Below are 15,497 nucleotides of genomic sequence, written 5' to 3' on the forward strand. Positions count from 1 at the left end.
AAAAAAGAACAGCAGGACTAGTCTTAGCTCCAACAGCTGCCACCAGCTGCTCAGAGGGGACACAGGTAGAGCTGGTGTCAGATGTAGTTAAATGAGATGGAACAGGGGAGGCAGCTATGCTTGAATGAACAGCGTTGGCATTTGGTTAGAGAAATTCTGCATTTTATGATTTCATGGCTAGCCAAAAGGAGGATCAAATGTTGAGCAGAGCATGAATGGTTTCCACTGCAGCAAGGGCAAGGCTATAGTGAACCATGGATAGGCAAACAAGCAGAGGAAAGGGAGGAGGTAACAGACACAAGCAGAGCAAATGTTTGCATGTCTAGCCTGGGTTCCTGGTGTTCCTTCTCTTTAGTTCTAGCATGACAAGATGAACAAATGCAGTTTTGAGAAAGGTTGTTGGCTAAAGAGATTATATCTATGTGCTAAAGCCACAATGCAACTTGTTTCACCAATGCATGAACCTGAGGCTCACCCTCTAAATGGGCATCAACATTATTCACTGAACAGGAGCTTGGGAAGGTCATTTCAATCCAACTGTTTGCTTGCAATATTACTTGCTCCAGGGGGACACATATTTATTCTTGCTGGGGAAGAAATAATCTTAAAGTTAGTGACCTAATTACTGTTATGACTTACACACATACATGCACAGTCCCTTCAGAGAAGCTGGAGCTGGTTGAAAAGTGTAAAACCAGAGAATGTAAAAATTTGGAGTGTTTTATGAGTACTTTACCAGCAAAACAGTACAAAATAGCTTTTTTAAAAAATTTGCAAAATAGTAAAATTAATATAGTGGGTGTTAAACATGGCCACTGAATAATCACTTAAGCATCTGGTTGTCATTGCCATTCCTAAGAACAAAGGAAAAAAAAAAAAAAGGAAATTGACCTACTACACTAGTGTAAGTAAAAAAACCAAAACAAAACCCACAACAGAAAATCCAGTCTCTTTCCACCCACATTTCTGGATTTCAGAGGCACCTAATTACAGCAATCCATGCATCAGTTGGTACAGCTTGGACTTTGAAGATCTTGTGGCAGCCTTCCCTGCCTTACTAGCAGAGCTGTGAGCTTGATAACTAATCACTCCTTAATAACTCATGTTTCCTCTGCAAAAGTCCCTGAAATGCAACTGGTGGGGGAAAATATATGAGCAGGGATTTGTGAAGTAGAAAAATCACTTTGGGCTTCTTTCCCAGTAACCCACAGGGTTTTTTGAATGGGGGGTGGGGTGACAATGAATGCAGTTCTATTTCCCACATGCCCAGACCTTGCAATTGGGAAGTGATCCCTGCTAGTGTGTTTCAGACATATTCCCAAATAATGAAAAAAAACCACAGATTTGTTGAAGGACTCTCTGGTTTGGCTGCTACTTGAATTTTTCTGTAGGAACTTTCAAAATTAGGTATCTTTCTCCCAGCTATGTTCCCCCATCCTGACTTAGACATGAGAAAATACCATAAGCCAACAGAAATATATGTCTGCTCAGGAGTTTCCCAACTGTGACTCTAAAATTATTGGAGTTGCTGAGATCTTAGTTTCTGTGAGGGCACAGGCTCTTTGTGAGGTGACACTCACTGAAACTACTTTTCTGGCCACCCTTTTGCCCAAATGGAAGCATCCAAGCTGTTGCTGGATCAAAATGTGACAACAGCCCTCTGCCCCACACACCTGATTGCACAGGCACTGGTTTGCTTAGGGGCTGATACATTTATTGGGGGAAATCTTCAGTAGTGCTTAGCCTGGCACACCCACAGCAAAAAGGCATGTTGGATAGCACATGCTGCAGCTGGACATTGTCTCTTTTTTGGCCAAAATATAAAGGCTCCTAAGCAGAGGTATTTTGAGCATTCATAGTCAACTGAGTTATGAGTTGGAAGAGCATCAGCCATGCAGTTATCCAGTACATGCCCTGTTTTTCTCCTCCTGGTTCATGCATTTTCACTTCTCTTCAGATTTCTGGGCACATACTGTGTCTTGTGGTGACATGGAAGAACAAGGCCTTTAAGTCTTTATTAATTGCTACCACTGTAGTTTTAAAAGGAGCTATTTAGGAAATCCTCAGTTTTGTTACCATAGGAATGGAGCTGTAGGATTCAGTGAAAGAACAATTTAAACAGCAGTGTTTAAGTAATTCACTTCAACTTTAATTCTCTGCTCCATCCAAGCTCCTCTTGGCCGTAAAGAAAAAGACTCTAAAACTCTCTCCCCTCCTCAGTGCTGCTTGACTCCAGCCCAAATTAGGACGTACAGCCCTGTTATCTCTAGCAGGTCTTAGCAATGTCCCTTCCCACCCACAGAGCATTTCCTCCTCTTCCCGAGTGAAGCAGCTGCAAAGTGCTCCTTGGCTCAGGCAGAGCTCCTCATCTGGCTCTTTTCAGCTGCTTTAAAACAATGTTTATGCAGCTTTTATACAGTAAGAACAGGGTGAATGGAGGAGCACCTAGTGCACTGTACGAGAGCAGGCTGGGATGCTGGTACCTGGTGAGTTTGGCCATTACTCAGTGTAACTCTGGTCTGGGGGAGCTCCTGTGTGCCTCCTTCTGAGCTGGTTTGCTCTTCTTTTTCTGAAAGGTTTATTACAGATCTGGGGGAACAGATCTCTTATTACAGGTCTGGGGGAACTCCTGTGTGCCTCCTTCTGAGCTGGTTTGCTCTTCTTTTTCTATCTGAAAGGTTTAGGTCTCATAAGTTAAAAAGGCAAAACAGGACAGGTCAGTTGATTAGCCATTTTGCTGGTCTTCTCCAGCAGGCAGGAGGAGACAAAGCAAGGAAGGAGAATAGTGAAAAGCTGGCACTCACATTAGCTTTGCCCCCTGTTTGTTTTTTAAACCTTTGAACCGTGGAAACTTGATAAGCAGCAAGAAAGTGCAAAGAAAGAAACATTTTGTTTTCCCTGGATTGAACTCTTTTGTTAAATCTCCTTTGAGATATCTCAAAATTTGAGATACCTCTTTTGACAGAGATGCTCTCACTATTCAGTGAGTATATTTTGAGATATCTCTTTTGACAGAGATGCTATCACTAGTCAGATTTGTGGGCAGAGTTCTGGTTTCCCACCTCACCTTTGGGAGAGTCTTGGGAGGGACTGCTTTCTACAACAGGGAATCTTTCACCCTTAAAACCTGCCATTAATGGTCAGACTGGGACCTTCCCCAACTCTCAGTAATGCTAACAGGTCCAACAGCTTCTGTAGTGCCTGAGGGACAGCTTTGGCTCTCCACAGGTCCTGAAGCACAACACTTCTTTCTGCACAGCTGCTTTGACTCACTGGCCCAAGGTCTGGGTCAGGCAGTGGCAGAGGAGCCTCTCCAGGACGTTGCAGAGCGTGTCTGGAACTCCACAGATGCTGTCAGGTGCTTCAGCCACTTACAGATTAAGAACCTAATGCCTGGCTCTTCCTCAGCAATGAAGATGAGCCAGGAAAGCAAGCCAGTGACCATATTTTGGCATGACTTTCTGGCAATTACAGTGGCCTTATTTATCACCCAAAGTCTCCTTTTATTTGCATGTGCGCTCCAGCATTCTGCCTTGTGCTCTTGCTTCTGGAGTCTGGCTTATCTTCCAGCTGTCTGGCCAAGTCTCCTCCAGCAAGCTCTGACCACAGGATCCTGTCCCCACAACACATGACAAACTGGCCACAGGGGTAGGGCATGACGTGGTAACACCACAAAACACACTACCAACACTATTCTAGCAGGGTACTGCCCACCAGACCCAGCTATCTGGAGGCTGCTTTGTGTCCAGCTCTGTTTCTAGCAAAGGTGTAACAAACAGCACTTCCACGGCTCCCACTGTTGTTGCTGTTGGCTACAGACAAATAGGTATTTTCAGACACCACCCCCCTCACACACCACACACACACTTATTTCTCTGCAGTTGGCCAAGCTGTTGAAACTGGATCCTTTTATGGGAATGTACAAGAGGGGTTTTCATAAGCAAGCTGGAGGTTCTGGAAGGCACAGCTGCTGCTCTGTTCAGGTAGCTGATAGTGCTCTGTGGCCCTTCTACCCCATTCAATTCACCCTGTTGTGCTGCCCACTTATTTGTGCCTTCATTTCCACAGAGATTGGCAATTATGGTCATAGTCAAAAGAAGGGACCTCGTTCACATTTTATGTAATATTTTCTTGCATCTCAAAGGGAAAAAAGGAGAGAAGAGGAAGACTTCAAAGGACTAGGATGTCTCTACTGGCTTTCTGTTTCTTCTGTCTCTCACCCATTTCCAGGGCTACAGGAAAACATTTTTACTAATTATACTATCCTAGTATATATTGAAATCTACAAAAAGGATACAATAGGTAAAAAAGGCTTTTGTTGATCCTTTTTGTTGATCCTGTGCTGGTGTAGCACTTCAGAGGTAGTTTTGTATTTTTTAAATATAAGCTCTCAAACTATTAAGAATGCCAGGGAGGGAGGACTCTTTTAGTGTTTGTTTTCCTGCAAATATTTCAATGCTCTCTTGCATTATTTTGAATCCAGCCAAAAGACTGGAAAACCACAGAAACCATCAACTGAATGTAAGATAAACCAAAAGGGGAACCACTGAAGTTGCAAAACTTAGGTAGGACAGTGAAATATGAACACAGAAGAGGGGATGGGGTAAGGGCAACAGGGAAGAAGGAAGAGTTTAAACTTATCCCAGTGTTATTATCAGCATTCCCTCAGGCATTCTATTCAAAAAGGTGGAATTTAATCTGCATTGCCTTTGAATAAGCAGTATAATCTCTAAGAACTTCTGCCTCACATATGCCTTTTGTCCTGATAGCTGACAGAACTACTTCACTGATAGTGTTCTGCTAAAATACCTTCGGGGTAAATGTGCTTTTATAAACAACCCATTCCCAAGTCACTGAAACTGAAATGCATTTATAGGACAGAACCTTGGCATGTGTAACATAAAAGTCACTTTGGGGAACTGGAGCTGGTTGATGGCAGCTGAGTCTGGCTTAATGCTCTTACCAGGACATCCTATCTCCTGCCTTCTCTTGTGCAGATTTTTTTTTTTTCCTAAAAGAAACAGTATCTTACAGTTTCCAAAGTGCCACAGGAGCATGATTAGGCTCAGTCTCCTCATTTCCTCATCCCTGTGGTGCAAGGACTTGTTAGAGTGGTCGTGGAGCTGTCAGGTTAATGCAACACCCCTGAACTACCCGAGAGAGACTGCAAGCCTCACACTCTGCTCCTCTTCTCATCAGAGGAAAGTCTGTCTGCAGAAATGGATTTTTAACATTTATGCCTCCCCCTTGTGTCTCTACCATATGAAATCGACAGACTATGTTATTTCTCAAAAGATCTCTACAAATGCAAACTTTACACATGGTGCTGCCTTAGATTGCTGGTAAACATGTAAATCCAGGATAGCATTGAGAACAAAACCTCTTTGAGTTGCTGAGTCTAAAATCTCCTGTGGAAATCAGCCAGAATTACAACTGTTAGAGAAGTCATCTAATATTTAACAGAAGATAGGCAGCATAATATTCCCTGCCTTCATCAAGCACAAGCTAAGAAGAGACAAATTCAATATTACTAATTCTGTTGCACCATGAAGAATAATGTTTCCACTCACTCCATGAGAAGTGGGTTTGATTTGGGTTGGGAAGTTTGTTTTGGTGTTATTGTTGGGCTTTTTCTTAAAAAGTGATCAAAGTACTTTTATTTGGTGGAACCTACAGAAAAGAGCAGGAAAAGCCAAAGAAGAGAGAATTCCTGGCCTGATCCCAACCTCCCTGACAAGAAGGTCAGAGATGTCCTTTTTTATGAAGAGTTTATCTGCACAGAGGGAACAAAAAGTTACCTGAAGACAAGCAGAAGAAAAAAATCACAAGTCAAACGTACCTGACTTGCCCACGCCGGCTCGACCAAAGATCGCCAACTTCACTTCTGCACTCTTGGCCATGCTGGCAGGAACACAGTGGTGGCAAACTCCCTCAATTATCAAAAGTGCAGCAGAAGAACTGTTCCCAGCTCCTGCCTTCAGCTTCACCGTGTCATTGTGACGTCAATGCAGAGCCTGGGGAAGAACACCACAAGGATGGAACTGCAAGGAGCCAGGCTCTCCCCTTCCCCTGCCCACCCCCTCCTTTTTTTTTTTCCTCCTTTTTAAATAATCATGCTAATTGATGCTATGTTCCTGCTTTAAGCATTGCAGTAACACCACTGACACATTTGGCATTCTTTGTGCAGAACCTACCTTCAGCTTTCTGGTTATTGCTTCGTTTCACACTGGCACTGTTAAGACTGCAAACCCCAAGCACCTGCCTTTCAAGGCTCCTAATTATTTATTTCTTCCTTTCTCTTTCAGCTGAAATTGCATATATTTACTGTATTCGAATCATATGCAGGGAATTTTTTTTGTAGAATATATTTAATAGCTGTGAGCTCTCACTAGCACTGCCTGCAGACAGCTACTCTTTCCTTGAGCCCTCCAGCTCCAAAAAGGTTTCAATTACTCAGCAGCAGTTGCCTAAAACCCTCTAAGCACTTGTACCTTGCTCACTGCCCTAAACAAATCCATACCCAGAAAGTTCTCTAGCGCTCCTTTTTAAGCTGCCTCGGCTCATACATAAACATTCAGCAAAGCACGGGGTCAGCAGAAGGATGCCAGAGTTTCTGCTACTGCACTTTGAGCATGGCAATTATCTATGCTCACAGTTTTGCTGCATGACCTTGATTTTGCTAACCTGGACAGTGACAGTGAAATCTATAACCATACCTGTCATTGTAGAATGCGTAAAGATCTCCAGTGAAAACACGGCAATCGCGATGGTGGTGATCCTCAGCCCTGACTAACGCGTCAAATACTCCCCTTAAAGCAGGGTAGAACCTCACGTGTGAATGCAACCAGTGACGGGTTTGCTGCTGAGCTGGAGTACCCACTTTAGCCATGAATTCTAACAGTGGCGTAGGATGCTTCCCATGTCAGCACTCCTCGCTCTACAGCAAAATGCATTTCTAACATGTTATTTGGGAGGAAGAAAAAAAAAAAAAAAAAAAAAGCCGAAGACTTTTCCCTATACAAAAACGCTTGTAAAAACAAAAAGTAAAGACACCTTACATCAAGAACGGTGCCGATTAAACTCTGATGTCTAAATACTCCTGATTCCTTTTGCTTGAGAGTATCAGACCACTCTCAGTCTGCAAGGACAGTTAAGAGGCACGAACTGTTTCAGGACGCTCGAAATCAGAAAATGGGATACCCAGGGACTGGCACACCGGCTCTTGCCCCCCGCCAAAGCTCCCGGCCGCCCGCAGCAGCGCCGCTGCCCCGCTCCGCAGCTCTGCTCCACAATTCCGCGCAGGCAGGTATTGACTCCTCGCCTCCGGTGCTCCCGAACGCTCCGGGCAGGTGCGCAGGGCGGCTCCGCGGCCACCGCCGCTGCCCAGCCCCGCACCCGCGGAGAGAGCAGCCCCGCTCCGCATCACCCCTGCACCCGCGGAGAGAACAGCCCCGCTCCGCATCCCCCCTGTGCCCGCACCCGCGGAGAGAGCAACCCCGCTCCGCATCCTCCTTGCACCCGCGGAGAGAGCGGCCCCGCTCGGCCCGCCCGGCTCTCACCTCTTTGCGCGCAGCTCGGCGGCCCGGCCCGGCCCGGCCCGGCGCGGCCCCGGGCGCTCCCGCGGGCGCAGCTCGGCGGCCGCACAATGCGGAGGGTCCGCCCGCCCCTCCGCCCCTCCGGCCGGCCGCGGAGCTGCCGCGCCACCTGCGGGCCGCCCGGCAGCCAGCACCGAGCGGGAGCGCCGCGGAGAGGAGCGCGATGCGGAGCGGGAGGAAAGGACGCAGAGCGCGGCCGAGGTGGCTCCGACCCGGAGAGTAACCCGTGCCCGGGAGGAAGGGATGCAGCCCTGTAATTCGGCGGTGCCGCAGCCTTTAATTGTGCGGGACGGCTGCTGTTCACTTGTATGGATTCCGGGTAGCCCCGCAGTTTATTTTAACATCTCGTGCTCGCTCTCCTTCCCAGTCTCGCTCCCTCAGTGCTGCTCAGCAGTACCGCCCTGTGCAGAGCCAGTCTCTCCCGTCCCGACACGAAGCGTGACAGCAAAGTGACAGCAGGGCTGCTGCCCCGTCAGACTGCTCTCCAGTAGCACCAACTTTCTACTCAGAGCTTTTCTTCCCGGCTTCTGCACTTGGCTGATGGCAAAAGAAAGTGTTGTTATTTCCATTTGCAGATGGGCAGAACGACTCATGTAAATGCATCAGACTCTGCAAGAGGTTCGTGTCAGAGTCAGGGATCGAGTTCTGAAATGACAGGACCGTCAGCTCTTACTTCCTTGTTTATTAAACTATCCAGTAATATAAAGATGCATTAGTAACAGATGTGAACCAGAGCTGGAAAGCACTTAGAGTTCAGTGGATGTTCCTCTGTTTCTGTTCCAATTCAGATCTGAATGAGATACCAGATGAGTAAAAGAAAAAGCTCTCCCCTCACTGTCCTCCTTCATGCAAAATTAAATAAAAGTTGGATTGGAAAAGATCTTCCATGGTCCAAGTCTTTCTACAGAAGTAAGATAAATGTTTAAGGGGCAGGGTGGCAGTCCTGAGGAGAAATGAGAACAGAATTCCCCCTAAGAAGTGCCTGTTGGAGGCACTCAGGAGCATATCTCAAAATAGCTGGATTGCACATCATGGAAAGGCAAAAAAAAAAAAAAAAAAATTTAGAGCACATATATAAAGCTGTAGTGTGGTTTATGCTTTACATCTTAAAAGCAAAGTCTTTAAGCCTGTTCTCACTGCTTGGTTTGCATAATTTAGGGAGATTAGTTTTTTCCATCCTCCTAAGAGAGCAACTGATGTGTATTTTGCATGTGGGGAAATGTGTGTTAGTCTCGAGGCCTGACATTTGTTTTGTGTCTATGGAATTCACCCTGCATGGGGCTGTCAAATTAAATAGGATAACTGGCTTTTCCAAAAGAGCAGATAATTTATTGGGCATTAAAATCCCAGTGGCTGTGCAGTCAGCTTGTGCTGAATTCTCCTATTGGTGAAGAATTCAGTAAACATTAATCATGGACACAGGAAAAGGTTTCAGAGGGTTCAGACCCAAGACTGGCCCAGGAGTGCTCCAGTTGCTGTTTGCTTTCTGTGTACTCACTGTGTTTCATAATGCTGATGAGGTTTTGGGTGGTTTTTTTCCTGCCCAAAATGGATTTTGAAAGATTTAGTCTTTCATCCTGTTGATATCAAGGGCCACCTTGCTTTGTCATAAGCAATGTGTTTTTGGTTGTAGTGGCTGGCATAGTGTATTTCCTCCATGGTTTTGCCATCTGTGCTGATCAAAAAATGTTACCCTGGCACCGGCATTGAGATCAATGAGTGAAGTCCATCAGGTGGCTGGATGGTGGGAGAGGTTCCTTTTCTGCCTTTCCATTTTATGCAAATTTGGGAGAAGGGAAGCAGATCCCTGGTGGTCTGTGTGCTGTCAGTCTGAATTCAGCTTCATCCAGCAGAAAATCTGGAGAACACTCTTGCCCATCCATCACAGCCAAGTGTCCTAGATTTCTCCCTTCTGCCTCTTAGTGAGTTTCAAGTAGTATTTCACAGCTTAATTAATTTTTGAAAATAGCATTTTGCTATATTTAAAAATATCATTCTTTTTTCACCAGGAGGAAGAGTAATCCCAGCACAAGAAGATAGCTGTCTTATGGGAATTACTGGCTGAAATGAAGTCAAGGGAAACTCACTCCTCTTGGTACACTCCTTTTCTGCAGCTGTGGGGGATATATCTAGTTTAGCTCCCTGTTATCCAGACCTGGCTGCACCCTTTTCACTTAGGAAGATGCCACCAGTGGTCCACAACAATAAATTTGGTTTGATTACTGTCTAGCTTATTGTCAGGGCTTTAGACTGCAGTCTGAGCTTTGGACTACCCTTCTTCACCAGAAATTTTGGTGGCTGAGGAGCAGATAATGAAATGGGAGTGTGAACAGCTTGAAATGCCAATGGACCCACATGTTCTTAAGTCAAAACAGAATGCTAGCTCAGGATTGATTAACAGAGGTCCATTCAAGCAGTTACAGTTGACAGAAGCATTTTAGAAAGACTCACAATTTCAAGTACCACTAAACAAAATTTTACAGGCTTAAAAAAATGTATCCACGTGCTGCCAAAGTCTAGAGAGTTATTTCTCCCTGGTCTGGAGGTGTTGCTTTTTTAATGTCAAACATTTCTACTGGCTTATTTTTTCATTGTGGATGCTTCTGGTGTGTTTTCTGAAGGTGTCTTTTTGTGAAAGCCAATGGCATTATATTCCTGAAAGGTGGGAGAGAGGACTGGTGTGACACTGCAGGCCTGGGAGCTAGCATGTGAAGAAGACATGTGAGCAGGAAAGGAGCTGAAGTTGTGGCTTGTTGGTTTTTTGGTGTTTTGTTGTTTTGTTTTGTTTTCTTTTTTTTCCTTTTGAAGCTGGAAATCCCATTGTAGCTGGCAATTTTGTAGGTTTCAACAACTTCCAAAATGAGATTTGGGCACGGAGTTTGTTGAGACTCATGAGAGACGAAAAGCAAGGCAAGGATTTCAGAAGGTCATTTAGGAGTCTCTGAATCCTGTGGAACTGAGTGGAATTTCATCTCCTGAGCACCTCTGTGCAACTGAGTCCAAGTGCCTACAAACTGTAGAGCAGATCATGGCACAGGTGGCAGGGATGAGACAGCAGATCCTCTGGGATAATTCCTGCAGTAAGGAAGGGGCTGTTGAACTCAGGGCTGCTGTCTTGGCTGCTGTTGTAGAGAACAGCCCAAATCTGCCATTAGGACTGGTCTAGAACAGAGCATATCTGGTCATTTTTGTATTAAATAGCAAATCAGTGACTTGGTTTATTTGTCACCCTTCCTTCTGCTGGGAGCTGAGATAATACTTGATAACTAGTAGAAAAACTACCAAATAAATAGCATGTTAACACTGTGTTTGCAGCTATTACTAAAGGTTCACAGGGAAGGATTCAGATTGTTTCCTTAATTTTCAGAGAATATCTTCCAAATGTTTTGTGTTGGCTCTCAGCAATGTACATAAATCTGCTCAGTTACAGTAATCTAGCACAGTGAAAAATATTGCAACTTTGTCATTAAATTATGGATAAACTTTGCTGTTAGTTTGGCTTGTAGTCAATGTGAAATATTGCTGTTTTAATTTAATATTGCATTTTCTCATATTTTCCCTGGTAGCTTATGAAATGCTGATTTTATAGTTATGGGTTTTCTTGAGCATAAGCTAAGCATTTATAACTTCTTTTCCTCTCCACTTTCAATATATAAAAGAAAAATCAAATATGCAATGCAGGCTTTATTCTTTAGAAGTGTTTATTTCTAATGGAATAAACAAACCACAATCCTGTGAGTATTTGGACAAGCTTGATGGCGTGGCCAGAGGAGGTACAGATTCCCCATCAGCACCACTTGAAGGCACTCTCTGGAGCTGCCTGCAGAACCCAGGCTTCAACATTTTGTCCCTTTTGGCTCTGTGAGGTGCCCAAACAGGGCACAGGAGATGAACATGGGATGGTTGTGACAGCACAGTGTGGATCTCACACGTGCAAATGCCTCTGTCCTAATGCAGACCTTCTGTCTCAGCAGGCATTTGGCACATTTGTGCAGAGAAGGAAACACACAGCTCGGGTTTCTTGCAGTAGCAAGATTTTTATCAGGTATATTTAACAGTGCTGCATGAGCAAAGCTGAGAGGCACAGCTCAGTAGCAGCTACTGCCAAGTAGAGGAGCGAGGTGTCTGCTCATGTTTTATAACACATGGCCAGCAGAGACACTTCATATTGCCTGAGTTAAAATTCTGCTAACCTTTGTTTCTTCTCACCATTGAACAGGTTGTGAGTCTGTCCTTAAAAATGGGCCAGCTGAGAGTCCACACTCAAGGCCATACAGGTGTGACAGCCCTGATCCCATCACAGCTTGGTATGCTGTTATTTGGTTTGCTTTTCTGGTATTGTTATTTTTCTCTCCACACATGGATCACAGAGAGATTGTTTAAGAGGTTTTTATTAATACAAATTTAATTGCTGTATTATCAAAAAGAAAGCAGGGTGACTGTAATCTTGTAATGATTAAACATCCACTTACAGCAAACCTGAACAAGTTCAGTTTCTGTACCAAAGTAAATTTCAACTAAAAACTAAATCACCTACAGAATAGTCTGCAAATGGGCAAGAACTCTCCTCCTAGAGAGATTTGTGTTATGGTTTTAATAAAGTACACTTCTAGAATTAAAACCCACTGGTAACAAACGCGGCAAATTTTGCAACAAATGTGCAATCCCGGACTTTATTAATGAATGAGTTACACTGACGTGTCGTCTTAATTTCTTACAGATGTATTCATGCTCTTTGAAAGTACCAGTGGAAATTGTCATAAATTCATTTGCTGTTCACATTAATGAATGCTAGCCCTTATTCTTCCTCAGTGGTATTATGACTGCAATCTGGATTGCTGTAGGGACCCCACTGTAATTCATCATTGCTTCAGCATTCAAATTCTCTGGTGGAACCAGATATTGGTGTCGACAACATCTGGAGTTTTATGTCTCTCATCTTTTTTCTACCTCCTTCCTTCTGTTTAATCAAGAGAATGAGAAGGGGAAATTGCTGCTGTTGTTAATGTCTTAAAGACCCTGAGTGATTGCTGGATTACCTAGGAGGGAGGGGACACAGCTCTGTCCAAGGAGGTGAGACTGAGGAGCAGCTGCTTTCAGCTCTCTGCAGTGCCAGTCATCATGGCAGGCCTGGAGAGGCAGGAGAGCACTTCTCCATCTTCTATTCTGATTCCAAGCAGTGGCTTTGACAGGGGATGCCCTTTCACAGAAGAGTGTCTTGGCAAGCATATTACCTGTTTCCTTCACTGGGGCCATTTCATGTTCTGTAAAACAGTTCTGTACTTGTATCAAGGGGAGACATAGGCTGATGTGGATTTTAAATAGGAATCTTTATCTGTGCCGGATCAGATCCTGACTTCTTTCCTACCCAAATCCTTCAGATGCAAGTCCACTCTGGGGGCCAGGGTTTAAATGAGCTCAGGAATGCACTGCCAGGTAAATCTTGAGTGTGGGGTGCTCCTTAGCTTAGAGTGTGTCTGCCTGTCCTTACAGGGTGTGACAATACTGCTCTGTGGGAGTGAGACCTTGGCCCAAGAGACACTTTGATGTTTATAAACTCTCCAGAGATGTGCTTTCCCCTGTCCTGTCTGCTGTGCTTGGGAGGGGCTCACATAAAGACAATTCATCATCCTCCTTCGAGTCTAGCCCTTAAAATTCCTCCTTGCCATAATACTTGACAAATGTTTGTCTGCAAATGTATTATGACCACTGCCTATTGTGCTGAGGAATATTTTACAGTCTTTGTCCTTCTCCATCCATCCAAATCCATCAGCTGTCTTCCAGGGCTGGGAGTGTGTTGTGTTGTGGTGGGGAACCAACCTTTGTGCACCCAAGTGCTCCTCAGCTGGAATTGCATCTGTGCAATTCATGTCACTAGGATGGTGACACTTCTAAATACCCTGAAGGAAAAGTAATAAGTGCACTTTTCAGTCAAGGACTGGATGATCTGCTGTCAAATCTGGTTCACTGTTGGGCCTCTGTGCAATTCATGTCACTGGGATGGTGACACTTCTTCTAGATACCCTGAAGGAAAAATAGTAAGTGCACTTTTCATTCAAGGACTGGATGATCTGCTGTCAAATCTGGTTCACTGTTGGGGGCTAAATTATTTCTTCTCTACTTCCCTGTGTGCTTGGACTATGTAATTTTGCCTTAAAGTATCTTCCTTCTCTTTGGTGGTGTTTTGGAGAATGATACACTGGGATTTATATTGCACTTTTCACCAAAATATTTAGGTGCAAATTCTAAAAGAAAAACCCACCCAACTATCGGAATCCTTGACAAGTTAGTGTCATCCAAGTACTTTCTTAGAACTATCCCTGAGTTCATAATGTGGAATTTAGGAGCCTCAGACTCCTCTCTGTCCAGGACACAGCTGGTGAAGGTAATCAGCTCCCTCAGCCTTTGGAAAGAGCTATAGCTGGTAACAGATGCTGAGCATTTCTGTGCTGCTCTGTGACTGTAGGACACGAGGTGATGGCGCTGGTGGATCATCCATCCTCATCTGGAAATAATTACTGCTGATTAGTCTAGCTTTTGGGTACTAATTACTGTTACCATACTCCCTGTCAAAGTTTCTGGGAACTGGTCTTTGAGACTTTGTTTCAGGCATTAACAAAGACCTTTAGGCACCATTTGTAAATGAAGGATTAATAAACCAACATAAAAGTTTCTTAGGACAGAATGAGAGAAGCAGTCAGAGCTTCCCTCCAATGAAAAGGAAGAAATTGGTAAAAAATTGGTGTTACAAGCCCAAATTTCCCAGCATGTTATCCTGTAGATAGCTCTGAAATTACCTACTTTAAAAAGCAACTAGTAATGCCAGATTGTCAGAATCTTTTAAGCACATGTTAAGTTTCTATGGACTCTCTTCTCAATGGATGGCACTTGAAGGATTCAATAAAAAGCAGTAAACAAAATTGCAGAAAAAAACCCAAAAACAACCAACAACTAAGATTAAGTCTCTAGTTCTTTACCCAGGGTTCCCATCTTCATATAAGCACAAATGCCATGGAAAACAGTGTAACATTTTTATGGAGATTAACTAAATAAGCAGTTACTAGTTTAAATAAACTGTTCATTATTTCAGTATCTACTGATGGCAAGATTGCAGGAGCACAATGAAGTGTACTCCTTAAGAAACACTATTCTCTAATGCCTGAGCTGTACCCTTAATTAGTATGGTACCATTCATAATAAAATGTATTTTAAAAATTCATTAAATGTTTTGAGATGTAGTCAGAAAAAAAAAGATTAAAAGAATAAATGTTCCGTTTTAAAATTCTTAGAGGTAATGCTTAAAATTAGTAGAATTTATTTTCTGTTTTGGCTTCAGTTAGAAATATAAACTGTACAGGAAACTTATAATTTAGAACAATGAATATAGCTGCCATGTTCTTGCATGGTTAAAGAACACTCTGTCCATTGGTAAATTGTTTTTTGGTTTTTTTTGCATTTGTTATTTGAATGTTCTGTCTCAGGAATGAAATAGCACTTTTTCTCCAGTCACACAAGATTGCAGTTCAGCATTTTAATGCATAGAGGTGCAGAGCAAATGGGAACAGGGAAAGAATATATCAAATGAAATATCTTAGTTATAAGAATTATATAATATTTTGGCTGGTATGGATGAAATTTATTCCAAACTGTGAAATCTTAAATAAAAAAGACCAGTACCTTTCCCACAGTCAAAATTATTTCTGTTTATATATTCTATTTCCTCTGGTAAAGGACAGAGTTTATCTGAAGAATAATCTTCAGATAAAGTTGATCTTGTAGAAAAGGATGAAAGATTAAGACTTTTCTGTCATTTTCCAAACTGAAACACCAAACCAGCAGCTCACTGCTGACCTTGAACCAAAACAAGGAGATGCACAAGGTATAACAGCTCTTTTTGGTGAA

At 43.5% G+C, this 15,497-nt stretch overlaps 1 protein-coding gene across 2 annotated transcripts in view; it reads right to left on the reverse strand.

Annotated features, from left to right (window-relative positions):
• The window catches only part of RERG (RAS like estrogen regulated growth inhibitor), a 97,890-nt gene extending 90,265 nt beyond the window's left edge, over positions 1-7,625 (reverse strand). Inside the window, exons 1-2 of one of the 2 annotated variants that reach the window (XM_041398846.1) lie at positions 7,560-7,625; positions 5,840-6,014 (exon numbers count right to left, since the gene is read on the reverse strand). In XM_041398846.1, the coding sequence (XP_041254780.1) occupies positions 5,840-5,900 (61 nt within the window). In that variant the 5' untranslated portion in view covers positions 5,901-6,014; positions 7,560-7,625. Of the gene's footprint in view, positions 1-5,839; positions 6,015-6,716; positions 6,840-7,559 lie in introns of those variants that run through there. The other variant, XM_041398845.1, reaches the window with a different exon arrangement.
• Positions 7,626-15,497: the final 7,872 nt, after the last annotated feature.

The sequence above is a fragment of the Onychostruthus taczanowskii genome, unplaced genomic scaffold (genome assembly GCF_017590055.1).
Source record: "Onychostruthus taczanowskii isolate IOZ18803 unplaced genomic scaffold, ASM1759005v1 scaffold15, whole genome shotgun sequence".
Classification (NCBI taxonomy): domain Eukaryota; kingdom Metazoa; phylum Chordata; class Aves; order Passeriformes; family Passeridae; genus Onychostruthus; species Onychostruthus taczanowskii.